The sequence below is a fragment of the Gossypium hirsutum genome, chromosome D07 (genome assembly GCF_007990345.1).
Source record: "Gossypium hirsutum isolate 1008001.06 chromosome D07, Gossypium_hirsutum_v2.1, whole genome shotgun sequence".
Taxonomy (NCBI): Eukaryota; Viridiplantae; Streptophyta; class Magnoliopsida; order Malvales; family Malvaceae; genus Gossypium; species Gossypium hirsutum.
This window is the reverse complement of record NC_053443.1, coordinates 50365770-50382021: the sequence shown is the minus strand read 5'-3', so window position 1 is coordinate 50382021 and position 16252 is coordinate 50365770. Positions and strand designations below refer to the sequence as shown.

Genomic DNA, 16252 nt, shown 5'->3' with positions numbered 1-16252 from the left:
CATGAAAGGGCTAATAATATGTCATAATTAATTTTAACTTTGTATTAATTTTCCTATTTCGGAATCAAAAATTAAACTTTGAAAATTTTCAAGTTTAATTCTTACTGCTATGTCATCATATTTTTTTGTGAACTTATTTCATCTTTTTGCATAACAACATTGCCCCGTACCAAAAGTGTGAACTTAAGAAAATTTTCAAATATACTCTTAAAAACCTTTAATTGACTTAGTGCAATAGAATAACTCCGTTTTAAGTGATTTATCACCAACTTTGACTTGAATGTTTTTAGACATTCTAAGTTGTGAATTTAAATTAGCAAACTCAAAGGAAATCAAGTTGTGACCTCAAACTAATCAAGCCTTAAGTATCAGTTGGGAACATAGTTTCACTAGCTATGGAGTTGTGAACTTTATGAGCTCTTGTAATGTCAATTGTGAATGTAGGTCCACTAGTTGTTTTGGAGGTTGCAATCTTAAACCGCTAAACGTTTATGACATCAGTTAGGAGCGTAGGTCCACTAGCTGTGTTGAAGGTTATGATCATAAATTGGTGAGCCTTTAGAGTATTAGTTAGGAACGTAGGCTCGCTAGTTATTTTGGAGTTTACGATCTTAAATCGAAAAACCTTTATGACATCCGTTGGGAGTATAGGTACACAAGTTGTATTAGAGGTTGTAATCATAAATCAGCAAGCCTTTTGAGTATCAGCTGGGAACGTAGGATCGCTAGTTGTTTTGGAGGTTACGATCTTAAACTAGAAAACATTTATGATTTCAGCTAGGAGTGTAGAGGTCTGTTAGCTATGTTGGAGGTTGCGATAATAAACTGGTGAGCCTTTAGAGTATCAGCTGGGAACATAGGTCCACTAGTTATTTTGGAGGTTGCGATTTTAAACTGGTAAACCTTTATGACATCAATTGGGAGCATAGGTTTTCTAGCTATGTTGGAGGCTATGATCCTAAACCGGTGAGCCCTTAGATAATCAGCTGGGAATGAAGGTCCACTAGCTATTTTAGAGGTTACAATCTTAAATCAAAAAACTTTTATGATATTAACTAGGAGCGTAGTTTCGCTAGCCATGTTAGATGCTGCGATTATAAATCGACAAGCTTTAAAGTATCAGCTGGGAATGTAAGTCTGGTAGTTGTTTCGGAGGTTATGATCTTAAACTAACAAACCTTCATGACATTAGTTGGGAGCATAGGTCCGCTAGCTGTGTTGGAGGTTGCGATCATAAACCGACGAGCCTTTAGATTATCAACAAGGAAAGTGGGTCTGCTAACTGTTTTGAAGGTTGCAATCTTAAACTGACAAACCTTTATGACATCATTTGGGAGCGTAGTTCCGCTAGTTGTGTCAGAGGCTCCGATCATAAACTGGTGAGCCTTTAGAGTATCGGCTCGGAACATAGGACTGCTAGCTATTTTGGAGGTTGCGATCTTAAATCAGCAAAGCTTTATGACGTCTGCTAGGAGCATAGGTTTGTTAGTTGTGTTGAAGGTTGTGATCATAAATCGGTGAGCCTTTAGCATATCAGTTCGGAACGTAGGACCACTAGCTGTTTTGGAGGTTGCGATCTTAAACCGCCAAACTTTTATGACATCAGCTGGGAGCGTAGGTCCATTAGCTGTGCCAGAGGTTGCAATCATAAACTAGTGAGCCTTTAAAGTATCAACTTAAAACATAGGTTCGTTAGCTATTTTGGAGGTTGCGATCTTAAACCGGTAAACCTTTATAACATTGATTGGAAGTGTAGGTTCGCTAGCTATGTTAGAGGCTAGGATCATAAATCGGTGAGCCTTTAGAGTATTAGCTGGGAACGTAGGTCTGCTAACTATTTTGGAGGTTGCGATCTTAAACTGGCAAACCTCTATGACATCAGCTGGGACCATAGGTCCACTAGCTATGTTAGAGGCTGTGATTATAAACCGACGAGCCTTTAGAGTATCAATTGGGAATGTAGGTCTGCTAGCTATTTCAAAGGTTACAATCTTAAACCGACCTACCTTTTTGACATCAGTTGGAAGCATAGGTTCACTAGCTGTGTTGGAGGCTGCGATCATAAACCGATGAGCCTTTGGAGTATCGGCTGGAAATGTTGGTTCGCTAGCTATTTTGGAGTTTGCTATCTTAATTGGCAAACCTTTATGACATCAGTTGGGAGCGTAGGTTCACTAGTTGTGTTGGAGGCTGGGATTATAAATTGACGAGCCTTTACAGTATCAGTTGGAAATGTATGTTTGGTAGCTGTTCCGGAGGTTGCGATCTCAAATCAGAAAACTTTTATGATATCAACTGGGAGCATAGGTTCGCTAGCTATGTCGGAGGTTACGATCATAAACTGATAAGCCTTTAGAGTATCAGCTGAGAATGTAGGTTCTCTAGTTGTTTTGGAGGTTGCGATCTTAAATCGACATACCTTTATATTATACCAAGTACAAGTGTTTATAAAGAAAATCTTTTTTATTCAAGGAGTAAGAAATTGCACATAGTATTTTTTAAGGTTACCAGCATTCCATGCTAGGGGTAGAAGCATGCCCTCTATCTTTGCCAGCTTATATACTCCATAACCTATCTTCTCTATGACCTTCTATGACCCTTCCCAACTAGGAGCCATTTTCCGTTGCTGTGAAGTTGGAAAACTAGCCTTAATGTTTCTAAGAATAAGATCACCCACTTGGAATTGCTTATTCTTAACCTTAGTGTTGTAGTATCGAGTTACTTGTTGAGTGTGTGTTGTATTCTTGAATTCTGTTGCTTCTCTGAATTCATCAATAAGGTTAAGGTTAAGCTTGATAGCCTCCTGGTTGGCATCTTTATTAAAATGTGTCGTTCTATGTGACCGCATATCATTCCCACTAGGATCAACCAGAAGTACCCCTACTCTTGACCCTGTCTTGGCTGTGAAGCCATCAACATAAACTAACCACATTTTTGAATTATCGGTTGTATCTACACCCTCTTGAGGTGAACTGACTACTAGATTGCATAAAACAGATGGAAAAAAAGATTTTAGAATAAAATGTAACCTCATTACATATTATTATAAAAATAATGAGTTAAAATACTGATGTTTGCCAATGTTTACAAGAGATTACAAATAACATACAAGTTTAACTTCATAAAACATCCATTACCCAGTATTTCAAGTTATAAACTATATTACCTGCTGGATCAACAGGCTTCTTGAAAGAGCATTCGACTCTAAATTCAACTAATATTTTCCACATTATTATTATTCTCGGGGTGAACCCTATACCGAACTCAGCAAACTCGATACCCCACTTCATCACCCTTCCTGAGGTATCAACTTTAGATAATACTTCCTTTATAGGCTGATTGGTCATGACAACAACTGGATGAGCCTGGAAGTAGGGACACAGCTTGTGAGCTGCAACAATCAGATCAAAGATATTTTTTTTAATTTTTGAGTACCTTAATTCACCATTCTAGAGTACCTTACTAATGTAGTATACTAAGAATTGACAAACGTCTTCTACTCTAACTAGAACCACTGCAACTATTTCCTCTGAAGTAGCCAATTATAAATAGAGGATTTCTCCCACTCGTGGTGACTTTAGAAGTGGTAGGGATGTGAGATATAACTTAAGCTTTTCGAAAGCTATCTGGTACTCCTCAGCCCACAAAAAGGAGGTCATCAAGGCTTTAAAGAAAGTGAGGCATTTGTCCGCCATCCTGGAGATGAACCTGTAAGTGCCACTATTCTTCCCGTAAGGCGCAGAATATCCTTAATAGTCTACGAATGAGGCCTTTCTAAGATTGCATAGATTTTCTCTAGGTTCAGTTTTATCCCCCTCTTTGAGATCATGAAACCCAAGAACCTTCCAGCTCGCACACTGAAAGCACACTTCTCTGAGTTCAATTTTATGTTGTGGGCCCTCAAAACAACCAAAACCTTTGACAAGTTCTGCACATGCTCCTCCATAGTCGCACTTTTCACCAACATATCATCAACATAGACTTCAAGACCACTCATTATATGCTTCCTAAAAATTCTGTTTACCAACCCTTGATAGGTTGCTCCTACGTTATTGAGGCTAAAAGGCATGACCTGATAACAGAACAACCCCTCAGTGAAAAAGTGTCCATAAATCTCATGAACCTGTGACCTGCAGAAGCATCAACCAAATGATTAATAGAAGGTAAAATGAAGCTAGCTTTGGGGCACGCTTTGATGAGGTTGGTGAAATCAATACATATCCTTCATTTGATGTTTGACTTTTTCACCATGACCACATTTGAGACCTAGTACGGATATTCGACTTCCTTTGTAAAACTTGCCGACAATAATTTCGCTACGTCCTACCTCACAACTTCTACCACTTGCAGAGAAAGCTTCATTTTTTTGCTTAACCGGCTACGCTTCAGGGAGTACATTTAGCTTGTGTACAATTACCTGTGGGTATATCCCTGGCATATCTGCTACTGACTAGGCAAAAACATCAGAGTTCGCCTCCAAACACTGAACCAAAGTGTTCTTTTCTTCAGGTAATAATGTTGAATAAATCTTTATTGTCCTTTCTTCGTCATTGTAGAATAGTTGTAATGTCTCGGTGTGCTCTGCTAGTTTAGGTTTCTTACTTCTCTTTTCATCCTTCACATCTAGGTTGTCCAAGTTTAAGGATTAACTAGCTAACTCTGTCCTCTATGAACTCTGGCCCCTGGTTGCGGGTTCTCGTACCTGTTTCATAGACAACACATGATATTGCCTTACTATTTACTGGTCAGATCGCATGAACCTGATCCCTATTATTGTTAGAAATTTGATCTTTATACAAAATATTGCTACCACAATCCTCGCTACTCCTATTCTTGAACGCCCGAAAATGGCGTTATATGTCATAGGATGGTCCACAACAAAAAATTGTACATACTCCGTAGTCGTATGCTCACCATCTCCCAAGGTGACTGGCAAAGTGATAGAACCTTCACCTCAACTGGGTGGTTCACAAAATCATACAACGAGCTAGCCTTAGACAAAACTTGTTCCTTCAACCCCATATTTTGATAAGCCTCCTAGGTTAAAACCTCCATCGTACTCCCACTGTCAACCAATATTCTTCTAGCTTCGAAACTTACGATCGTTACTGACACAACCATTGGGTCATTTCCTTCTTCGTCGCACACTAGGTCCTCATCATCGTTACCAAACTCAACTCTCTATTTTCCCTGCTAACACTGCCTCTTGGGTGCACTAACTAACATGGCATTCCTCATGTGAGCTTTCCTCTTCGTATTAGAACTTGTCTAATCCTCATCTATGCCTACAATCACATGGATAGTGCTTCTGATCTTCTACTTACCCTTAGGATCACCATGAGAACTTTGGCCCTGATAAGTAGTATATTGGTCCATAAATTCAACGAGCTCACCATTTCTCACCGCCTCTTCAGTAGCATCTTTCAAAGTAAATCAATCTTCAGTTTTGTGCCCCACATCATTATGGAAAACACACCTATCTCTGGAATGTGACATCCTCGTACTGTGCCTCATAGGAGATGGGTTAGACAGGATGCCTAAACTCTTTACCTGGTTTAAGATATAAGCACGAGTAGCATTCAATAGAGTGTAGGTTTCAAACCTGCATTGAGGGATGTACCTCATTGTCTGTTCGAGTTGAGATCCCTAAGGAGCCCTAGAAGAATTACCCTATGCTTGCGTTCTCTATGACCTGTCGCTTTAGGCATGCAAAACTTGATTGGGTGGCCTTTGTCTGCTGCGAGCTCCTTCTCTTTCTCTGAACTGTCTACCATCTCTTTGAAATGTGCCATGTGTCTCCCTCTTAATCTCTTCTGCCTCCACAAACTTGTAATCCCGCTCATATAAGTCTACCAAACTCTAGGGCCTATTATCAACAAAGGAGTACTTCAAATGTTCATTTTGCACTCCCATAATGAAGGCATTGATGGCCCACTGGTCCTCAAGATTCTTCGTCTTCAATGTTACTGCATGAAATCGTTTTACATAGTCTTGAAGAGACTCCTCTTTTCTATGTTTTACAGACATTAATCCTATAGGAGTGCTCATAATCGTCCTATGAGCCCTGAACCTTCCCTAAAACATATAACCCAATTGGGAAAAACTTCGGATGAAGCCTTGAGGAAGGGGCAAGTATCAATCCTTCGCACTTCCCTTAAGTGTTGTGGAAAAAGCTTTACAATTCACAGAGTCTGAAGCTCTCAATACGTTCATATAATCATTACATTGCATCAAGTGGGCTCAAGGGTCTTTCCTTCCTTCGAACTTGTCCTTCGAGACATTAAAATCACTCGGTAGACTTAATGCTACTATATCTAGGACTAATGGATTCTTAGAACAGAAAAGTCAGTCCATGTCCCGAGACTCGAGATGCAATACCTTCACATCTTGCTGCAATGCATCCATCTCGTTTTGCCATTCCCTTTCATGCAAGCTTTGACTTTCATCCTGCATGGCCACGTTATCATGGAAATCAGAATTATCAGATTATATCTTTCTTTTAAGCTCCTCATTCTGCTTTAATAACGCTTGTTAGAAAGTCTTTTGTTGCTCAAACCATGCATTTTGTGCAACCATTTGTTCCCTCATCAACTTCATCTGCTCCTAAAAAGCAAGAAATTGTTGCGGTGATGCTTCTTGACCAAAAAGAAGTGGTAGCCCGTGACCGGAAGGAAGGTTGAAGTTGAATAGGCTTGAAACTACTGGGTGAGCCACATTACCTAGGTTTTCCAGTCGGTCTGCAAACTAGTTGGCAAACAAGTCTATTCTGGATGAAAGATCAAATGGGAAATTTCCATTTAGGTGAGCCATTATAATTTTGGTAATTTTTCAAACTGAAAGAAATTTGTTTTCGGAAGTCTGTCCACGCTCATCGCACCAATTGTTGAGTGTTTTCTGTCGTGTCTCATTGAAAGGGACAATCGAATATTTATACACATGGTTTTTGTTCATGGAATTGACATTCTTGGTAAGCTTTATGCATGCTGGACACGTGTATTGTTCTGGTCTGCTTGCTATACTTCGTAGCCCTCACATGCGAACTCTTTGGTATATGCAAACTAAAACTGCCAACTACCCTTGCGAACTCTTCTAGCGAACCCCTACTGCGAGACCAGCACGCATCCAACTAGTAAGGCCCAATCGGGTTGCAGGTAGGCGATCCGAACTATACCCGAATTTCGGGTCGGTGATCATAAATACATAACCAAACCCTAAATCTATAGTTCCATTTTGATGGATTCCAATCTTTTGGTGGCAATATAACACTTATATTGGCCACTAATTAATAAATGAATGAATGAATCATGAGTTACTAAGTTAAGTAATCAATTTATAAGTTTATAATATTTCAAATTCATAGTAGAATACTTTAATTAAATAACTTAATAATTTATTGAATTGATATATTTAATTTCACTTATTAAATAATATTTTTATTTAATGAAATATGATCAATATATTTTTATGTGAATTTTTTGGTTTTTGAAAATGGTTCACTTCGCTTTTATTAGAATAAAATGGGCTTGGGAATAACCAGAATAAAACCCAAACAAAAGAAAAACCCCGAACAAAGCTAAGGAAACAAGACAACAAATAAAGCCCAAAACACCAACATGAAAAATCCCAAATCGAAGCAACAAAAAGAACCTGAAACCTTAAAAAGAACCCGGTTCCCAAATTTACAGAAACCACAAAGCGACCAAATCCTCACTACAAGAGACAGATTAAGTAGGAAGGGATTAACTTTAGGTAGTTTATTTGTAAGGAATAAATGGATTATTATAAACTTTTGGAAACTATATTATGGTTGGTTTATGGAAAATAATGTGTGGGTATTAAGATAAAGATTAGTAGGAGAGTTTGTGCAATTTTAGGGATGAATAAGATGTCCATAAAAAAATTCAGCTTAGATTAACAAAAAGAAAAGACAAATAAAAGCTGCGATGCAGATCTGTACCACTAGACAATTAGTTACACTTGCGGCACAAGCAAAGCAAAGCCTTTACGTTTTTTTTTTCGGTACTTCCCACACATAACGTTGTAGTACACGTCAGCCGTCCAACTACTTGCCTGTTCGAAACTAAGAACCAAGACATGTTCGGGATCAGTTTTTTTTTAGGGAAAAATGAATCGGATCAGATTTTTTAGATAAAATATTTTTAGATTTAATTTGAATTTAAATTAGTAGTATACTTTTTTTAATGAGAAAATATTTTATTAATTTTTAATAAAACAGATTATTAAACTGGACCTGATGAACAAAAATTTTAAATTTTAATTCTCATCTAATAAAAATAAAAATATTTTGATTTTGAAAAAAAAATAGTTTGAAGTATTTTTTTACTATTGATATTTAGTTTAAAATATAATTTTCAACATATATTTCATAAAAAATACTTTTTTGTTAAGATTATTAAAATTTAGAAGTGATATGGGTACAATTTAAGAAAAAAATTAGAAAAATGGTTTATTATAGAACTTTTTTGTAGGTTTTTTTTTTAAAAAATTCTTTTAGAAAAATTTAGGACATTATATAATTTTTAATTTTAATTCATAATTTTTTTTTAAACTTTGAATTTTTAAGTTTTCTTAGTTCTTTCGAAATTTTAGAAAATTTAAAAAATTTTGCATTTTTTCTCAAATTTTGAAATTTTATTTAATTTTTTAATTTTCAGAATTTTTAACATTAAATATTATTGTTGATACAATGATACAATAAGGAAAAGATGTGGAAGAGAGAGTAGTGATGGCTGTGGAGGCTGGTTCACCTAATCAGGGCGAAGGGCCAGAGGTAAAAGAGACTGGAAATGAGGAAGGTGCTAAGGCTAGAAGTTTGAGATATATTGACAAAATGTTGGCTTGGTATCTTAGAAGAGTTGATCTTTTCTTCATCGTTCCTAGAGGTAGTTACAGGTAAGAGCCTCAAGGCAATGTTACGTGTTGGAATTGTCGTCTAGTCATCATTATGGAATGCATGGGACGGATGTCTTCAATGGGATAATGATGTTTGTGATGAGATAGATCTCGTCATTCATTTTGAATTGATGGTATAGGGCAGTTGAGCCCACGTGGTGTTTGGTGACCAATAGCTTTATGTTCCCAATGAAAGCTTAAAGACTCGGGTGACGGATGACTTACGATTGTCTAGATGGTCATCTCTAAAAGGAGGGTTTGTGGGTAACTTCCTAGTTTGTTTGCAACTGACTTGCTGTTTGGGTGTCTTTTTGGCTTGTCACTGTCCTAAAACGGATGGGGGTATAAAAATATCCCCCATTATAGTCGAGAGGGGGTTTATAAAGTAGTTTTCCTTGAGACATCTTGATCTACTAGTCATTTCTCTTTAACAGCTTGCTCCGAATGGTGATCTTATTTAAGGATCAAATGTAGCATCAAAACCTTTAAAATTTTTCCATAAATGCACTCTGAGGACTGTGTTCTTGGGGAATCATGATAATGATGAACAACAGTATTTTAAAACAGGTAGTGAGTTGTCATTTTGTGTTGCTTATTCTTTGAAATGATGTGTTTTGGGAGATAGGTCTATATATTCTCTAGGTTTTCTTCGTCGGGGTTGTTTCGCCTCCTTTGTTTTTGAAATTTTCTACAACTGTTCTTATCATTTCCTGGCTTTGGTTAGTTTTTTGCAATGATTTTTGCATTTTTGGAGTTTCCTTGCTTCGATTCGTCTTACAGTTCTTATTTTTCTGTTGTGAGGATTGGTTTTTGGCGCTTTTTTAGAAAAATGGTCAGGGAAGATGGGCGGTCAGAAAGAATCAGAGTAGAGGTGGTAGTCGCATTGGTCATGCTTCGCCAAGAGAGGTGGTAAAGGATCAGAAAACTATCATGAAAAAGTTTAGAAAGGCTACTGCGACAAAGTTCGAAAGGAGAAGTGATGAGCCTATTGTGATAGAACAAAGAGGAGATGTGGAAGAGAGAGTGGTGGTGGCTGTATAGGCTAGCTTACCCAATTGAGAGAGAGGTAAAAGAGACTAGAAGTGACGAGGGTGCTAAGGCTGGGAGCTGGAGATATATTGATAGAGTGTTGGCTTGGTATCTTAGAATAATTTATCATTTTTTCATTATTCCCAAAGATATTTATAGGCAAGGCTCCCGTATAAGGTGATGTTAACGTGTTGGACTTGTCATCTAGTCATCATTACAGAACGCATGGGCGAATGTCTTCAATGGGATGAGGATGTCTGTGATGGGATAAATCCTGTCATTCACTTTGACTTGATGGTATAGGGTAGTTGAGCCCACTTGGTGTTTGGTAACCAATAGCTTTATGTTCCCAATGAAAGCTTAGAGACTTGGGTGACGGATGGCTTACAAATGTTCGGATAGTCTTCCTAGAAAGAAGTGCTTGTGGGTGACTTCCCGATTTGCTAGCAACTAGTTTACTGTTTGAGTGCTTTTTTAGCTTGCCACGTGCCCTAAAACAGCCGGGGGTATAATAATTATATTATTTTAAAACTCAAACAATGGTACAATGAATTAATAAAATAATTAACTTCATTTTCAATTGTCATTAGAAAAATTATCTTACACATAGTTTGTGAAGTTTTTCGGACTTCATAAGCAAATTTAGAATATGATATGTGTTCTATAAAATATAGTAAAAAAATAAAATAAATATAAATAAAATAAACACTTATAACATTTTCAACCATATTTTTTATCAAATAATTACTCTTGTCTTTATTTATTCCCTTTAAATGATACAAAAATGAAATTATTTAGCTTATATTGAGAAAGAATTATAGTCCCCACCTGATCTTAGAAACACTTTTTAAAAGGTTATATTTTAATTATTTACATATTCTAAAAAGCTTTTTTAAAACTACTCTATAAGTCATTTTAAATACGGGTTTTTTTATTTTTATTATTCTATTTTTTCATACAAATACACTAATATTCTTCTATTATCATTTAATAATAGAGTGACGAATTTTATAAATTTTTTTGAATGACTAAATTTAGGTAACTAAAATAGAAATAAACCCATTTAAAATGAGTAACAGTATAGTTTATCTATTCTTTTTTTTAGGGGTGGCTTGTATGAAGGTTTGGTCACTCTATTTTTTTTTTGCCTGTGCTCCAAACCTGACTGGTCCTAGAAATAATAAAAAGCAGAGTCAGCGGATTTTGTAGACGTGGTTTTTGTATTAAAGGGTGTTTGACTTTTTGGTCGGTATGAAATAATGGTATATAAATAAGGTTAAAATATTTCATTAATTCGTTATTTTTCATATTTTTAGAATTTAATTTTTATATTTTTACTTTTAAGAATTTAGTTCTGGTACTTTTCAAATTTTCAAATTTAAGTTAATTATTATCATAAATAAAATTATTTTGTTAAATTTAAATTCATTTTGAAATCTAAAAACTCGAGGGTTAAATTCTTGGAAGTAAAAACACATGAACTAAATTTTAAATTTGTGAAGAGTATAAGGACCTATGATATATTTTAACCTATAATTAAAAATATATTCGACACTCTTTATTTATTTATGGTTAAATTCTACTATTAGTCCATATATTTTATGGAAGTAATGGATTTAGTTCATGTACTTTAATTTGGTAATTTTTAGTCCATGCGCTTTTCATATTTTAAAATTCCAGTCCTCATCAGATGATAATTATTGGGTTCATTAAGTTCTGCTATTTTTAAAATTTGATGCGACAAATATATTATAATATAAAGGATAAAGCCATGAATTTTTTTTCTTGAGGTCGCAGGGAAGATGAAATGTGTGCATATCCGATCTCCATCCCTCGATCAAAGCACTGATGAGCGGGGGATCCAATTTAGTCCCCCCGAGCATGCAAACCGCGCATAAAAAGTCTACATCTCGCAAGTGTCCATGAGTGACCTCCGGCACACTTTCACTTAAGTTGTTTATGTACGTCTCCAAAATCCGATCTTCGGGCTGAGTATATAAACATAAAAATTAATAATCTAAACAACATAATAATTAACTATTTAAATTAAAATAACTTAATAAATTTTCTTACCATTTGTAATAGAATGCTGGAGATATTTTTGTCATCCAAATGAATAAGTTGATTTGCCATTTAAAATTTATAAGAAAAGAATAAAATCGAAGAGAATAAAATTCAAAAAAAAATTTAAAAATAATTGAGGATTGAAAATTCGAAATTGAAAATTGAAAATTAAAATTTGAAGATTGAAATAAGATTGGAAAATATGGATTGAAGATTGAGAATTTAGTAAGGAAGAATGAGTATAGAGTATTTGATTGAAAAGAATGAAGGTTTGAGGCGTTTATATAGAAATTTTTATAGTTGTTGGACCCTACTAGCCGTTGAAAAAGTTGCCATTCAAAGAAAAATGAGTTCTACAGAGCGCGTTCTTGTTCTCTCCTGAAAACACGTCCTATGTGGCTCGTTTTCACTAATATGGTAGTAAAAACGTGTCATACAAGACATGTTTTCTTTTCTCTCTAAAAAACAACATAAATCGATAAATTTAAAAAAAAATCAACCTTATTTTTTAAATATTTTTTTTCACCATATATACATAAATTCACCCATGGTTGGGTGATGTAATTAAGAATTAAGAATTGTGGAGCATCATGCTTTTTGCCGCCCTTCTAAATGCAGAAACACCATGTGAAAATAAAAATTAAAACCAAAAAGAAAGTCTTAATATCGAAGTAATACTTTTAAATTACGTGTTTACTTTTAAATTTTTTAAATAATATATTTTTATAATTTTTAAAAACTATTATTAATTAAATAAGAATTGATCTAATTTATAAGGGTAAATTATAAAAATAGTCATTTATGTTTGAAATGTTATGTTTTAGTCACTTACGTTATCATTTTGTTACGAAGTGATCATTCTACCGTTAAGCTCCGTTACCTCCTTAAAGACAATCCTACGTGGTAGTCCAAATGAGTTTTAAATTTCAACTTAAATGTCTTACATGGTAGTCCAAATTAAATTTATTTAATTAAAAAATATATTTTCATCCCAACAGTTGGACATTCAAGTTGGCATTTAAAACCCATTTAGTCTACCATGTAGGACTGCCGTTAGGGAGGTAATGGAGTTCAACGGTAGAGTGACCACTTCGTAACAAAACGATAACGTAAGTGACTAAAATGTAACATTTCAAACATAAGAGACTAAAATGTAATCCAAAGTAAACAAAAGTGACTATTTTTGTGGTTTACTCTATTTATAATAAAAGTCTATTAGTTTTGAAAAATAATTGAGATAATACAACACTTTAAAAGTAGTTAAATAAAAATGTGGAAAGAACCGATAGTAAAATATTAAGTAAATAGATAAAACTTGTTATTCGAATATGAGTTAAAATTTTATCTACAAATAACCATTACTTTAATACTTCATTGCATTTGGCATGATACACAATAATAAATAACATTCATAATTATGTAAATATTATTGAAATAAAAATATTAATAACTAGGCATATCAAATAATAAGGAAAATTATACATTTTTTGTGTTAGAAACAAAAACTATTAAATAATGATAAAATACGATTTTTTTCAATAATTTTTTAGATGTTATTTTGAATGAAAATGCCTTGCTAATACATGTATTTATAGTACTAAATATTAGTTTTAATTAGTATATAATTACATTAATTAAGTGATAATTAATGTAAAATAATAAGTGTAATTTAATATGAATCCAAAGTTTAATTAAGTGATAATAACTATTGGTATGATGCTCGTCTACCCAGGAATAACCTGAGTTCGACACATTAATACGAGTCATATCAAGTGGAGACTTGTGTTGAATTGAACCGATTTAATTAGATGCAATTAGTTTTTATAAAAAATTATATTTAATTTAATTATAAAATATATTTTGAGTTTTGACATATATAAATTATAAATTAGATTACCACTGTATTGATATTATTATATATAATATTAATCTCACACACATTTAATTTTTATTAATTATAAAAATTGATTTTAACATTATTAATTATTATCGTGTTTAAAATAAAATCATATTTATTTATACAAATATATTATTTAATTAAAAACTTTGAAGTTTTATTATTTTTAGTTTATTCAATTATATTGAGTGATTTTATATATTTATAATTTTATTAAATAATAATACATTATGTCTGATAAGAAAAATGAATTATAATTATGAAAATAAAAAAATAAAAAATTTAAAAATTCATCAGTAATATAATAAATTTAAAAAAAAACTTAAAATAATAGTGGTAATAGAATTCAATTTGAAAACAAGCAACATGGTTTCTTTACCTCCAAGTCTTGTGTTTCTATATAAATAATTCTACTTGCAGTTTGGTTTCATCAACTCTTTTGTATTTTACATAGACAGTCATGAAAAGCCTAGAGCCACTCCTTAATTTACAACACCTGTGTGTTAATGAAAAAGCTAATGACTCATCTGTCGAGTCAACTAAGAAAACAGAATCGTTCACCACGCCGCTGAGTCTTGATGAGGTGGAGGTGATTTTGGGTTATGAGTTCAAGAACAAACAGTTGTTGGAAGAAGCTTTTACGGATGCTTCGCTTGGTGAGGACTTCTCTAACGAGAGGTTAGAGTACGTCGGCGATTCCGTTCTTAATCTACTTTTTACAAAAGATCAGTACTTTGAGTACCCTGATTTGTCGCCGGGGGTTTTGACTAGACTTCGAGCGGCTAATGTCGATTCCGACAAGCTTGCTCGTGTCGCCGTTAAACATGGATTTCATCGGTTTTTGCGTCATAAGAAACCTCTTCTTGAGGATCAAGTAAGTGGCGATGTTTTTCTTTTAAATAATTAAAATCTTAGAACGAATATATTTTTTTAAAAATTTTTGGTAATTATATTTTGAAATAGATTCGACAATTTTCTGAAGAAATACGACGGTATCCTTTGCATTCAAATGGACTGGTTGATGTGCCAAAGGCATTAGCCGGTCTTGTTGAATCTATAATTGGGGCCGTTTTCATCGACAGTAATTCCTCCATTGATATTGTTTGGAAGGTACGTATATACATTAATAATCTTTTATTATTTCTCATGACTTTTCATTATCCAATTCCAAACATGATATATTATATCATAGTCTTGATTCATTGCACTCATAATATATATCGTATAAATTTAAATCATATCTTCTATAGATTTTAATAGTATTAAAAATTCACTCCTTTTTTAATTTGGTTTTTAAATTTAGATTTCGTTGAGGTTTGATGGTGTGATGCTTGAATATTGTATCACATTAACAATAATTTAAGTTTTGTGAGTATTTATTAGATTATATATTTTAATTTCTCGATGATGATGTGATAAAATCTCAAAGTATCATGTCATCACATCTTAATTTTGGATGTACAGGTGTTCAAGGATTTGTTGGAACCCATAATCAGGCGCGAAACGTTAAAAATACATCCAGTAACTCAATTGTATGAAATGTGCCAAAAGAAAAATTTAAAAGTAAAATTTGTAGATTTATGGAAAGAGAGCACAACATTCGATGTATTCGTAGATGACCAATTTGTTGGAAGAGGTTCATGTCGTCTTAAGAAGGAAATTGCACATAACAGAGCTGCTAAAGATGCTTTGGATAATATTGTGAGAATCTTGGATAAGAAAGATACGTAGTGGACTTGATTGATAATACCAGTCAAGCTATTGGTTGTATGGTTCGATTAAATAAATTATAAAAAAAATGATTGTATTAGTTTTTAGCCTAGTTTGATAGATCCATATTGATTTGTGAGTCAATCGATCTAATGTGTCTCTCTAGAACAATACCTAAATCAGTTCGATCTGGTTCAAACTATCATGACTCAATCTCTCCATTTTGTACAATTGGAAACTAGTCTTCTTACTTTTATTTTCAAGAATTTAATCCTTTTTACCTTTTGGATTTAAAAACCTGCTTTCAAATTATATCTAACCACATAATATTTCAATTAAAGTGGCTAGTTATGATATTTTTTTAGTTGGTATAATAACAAATTTAATCTCTAACTTTTATACTTTCAATCGATTCGATCCTAATTCTATCTAAAAATTACTAAAAGACTTAGTATTATTTAAAGACTTAGTATTATTTAAAAATTTCTATATTAAACTTCGGGTTATTGCAAATAACAAATCTTCAATATTTCCATAAAATCGTGAAAACAAATAAAAAAACTAGATCAATTTCAATCTTTTAACATGATAATCATCTTGTATAAAGCTTAAATATGATAAAAAAAATTATTGTTCATA

General features: G+C 33.5%; 1 protein-coding gene across 1 annotated transcript; it reads left to right on the top strand.

Annotated features, from left to right (window-relative positions):
• The first annotated feature begins 14332 nt into the window (after positions 1-14332).
• On the top strand, positions 14333-15869 carry LOC107956815 (ribonuclease 3-like protein 3). Its single transcript, XM_016892321.2, has 3 exons — positions 14333-14777; positions 14867-15013; positions 15368-15869. The coding sequence occupies exons 1-3, from the start codon at positions 14364-14366 to the stop codon at positions 15632-15634; spliced, it is 828 nt and encodes a 275-aa protein (XP_016747810.1). The 5' UTR covers positions 14333-14363; the 3' UTR covers positions 15635-15869.
• Positions 15870-16252: the final 383 nt, after the last annotated feature.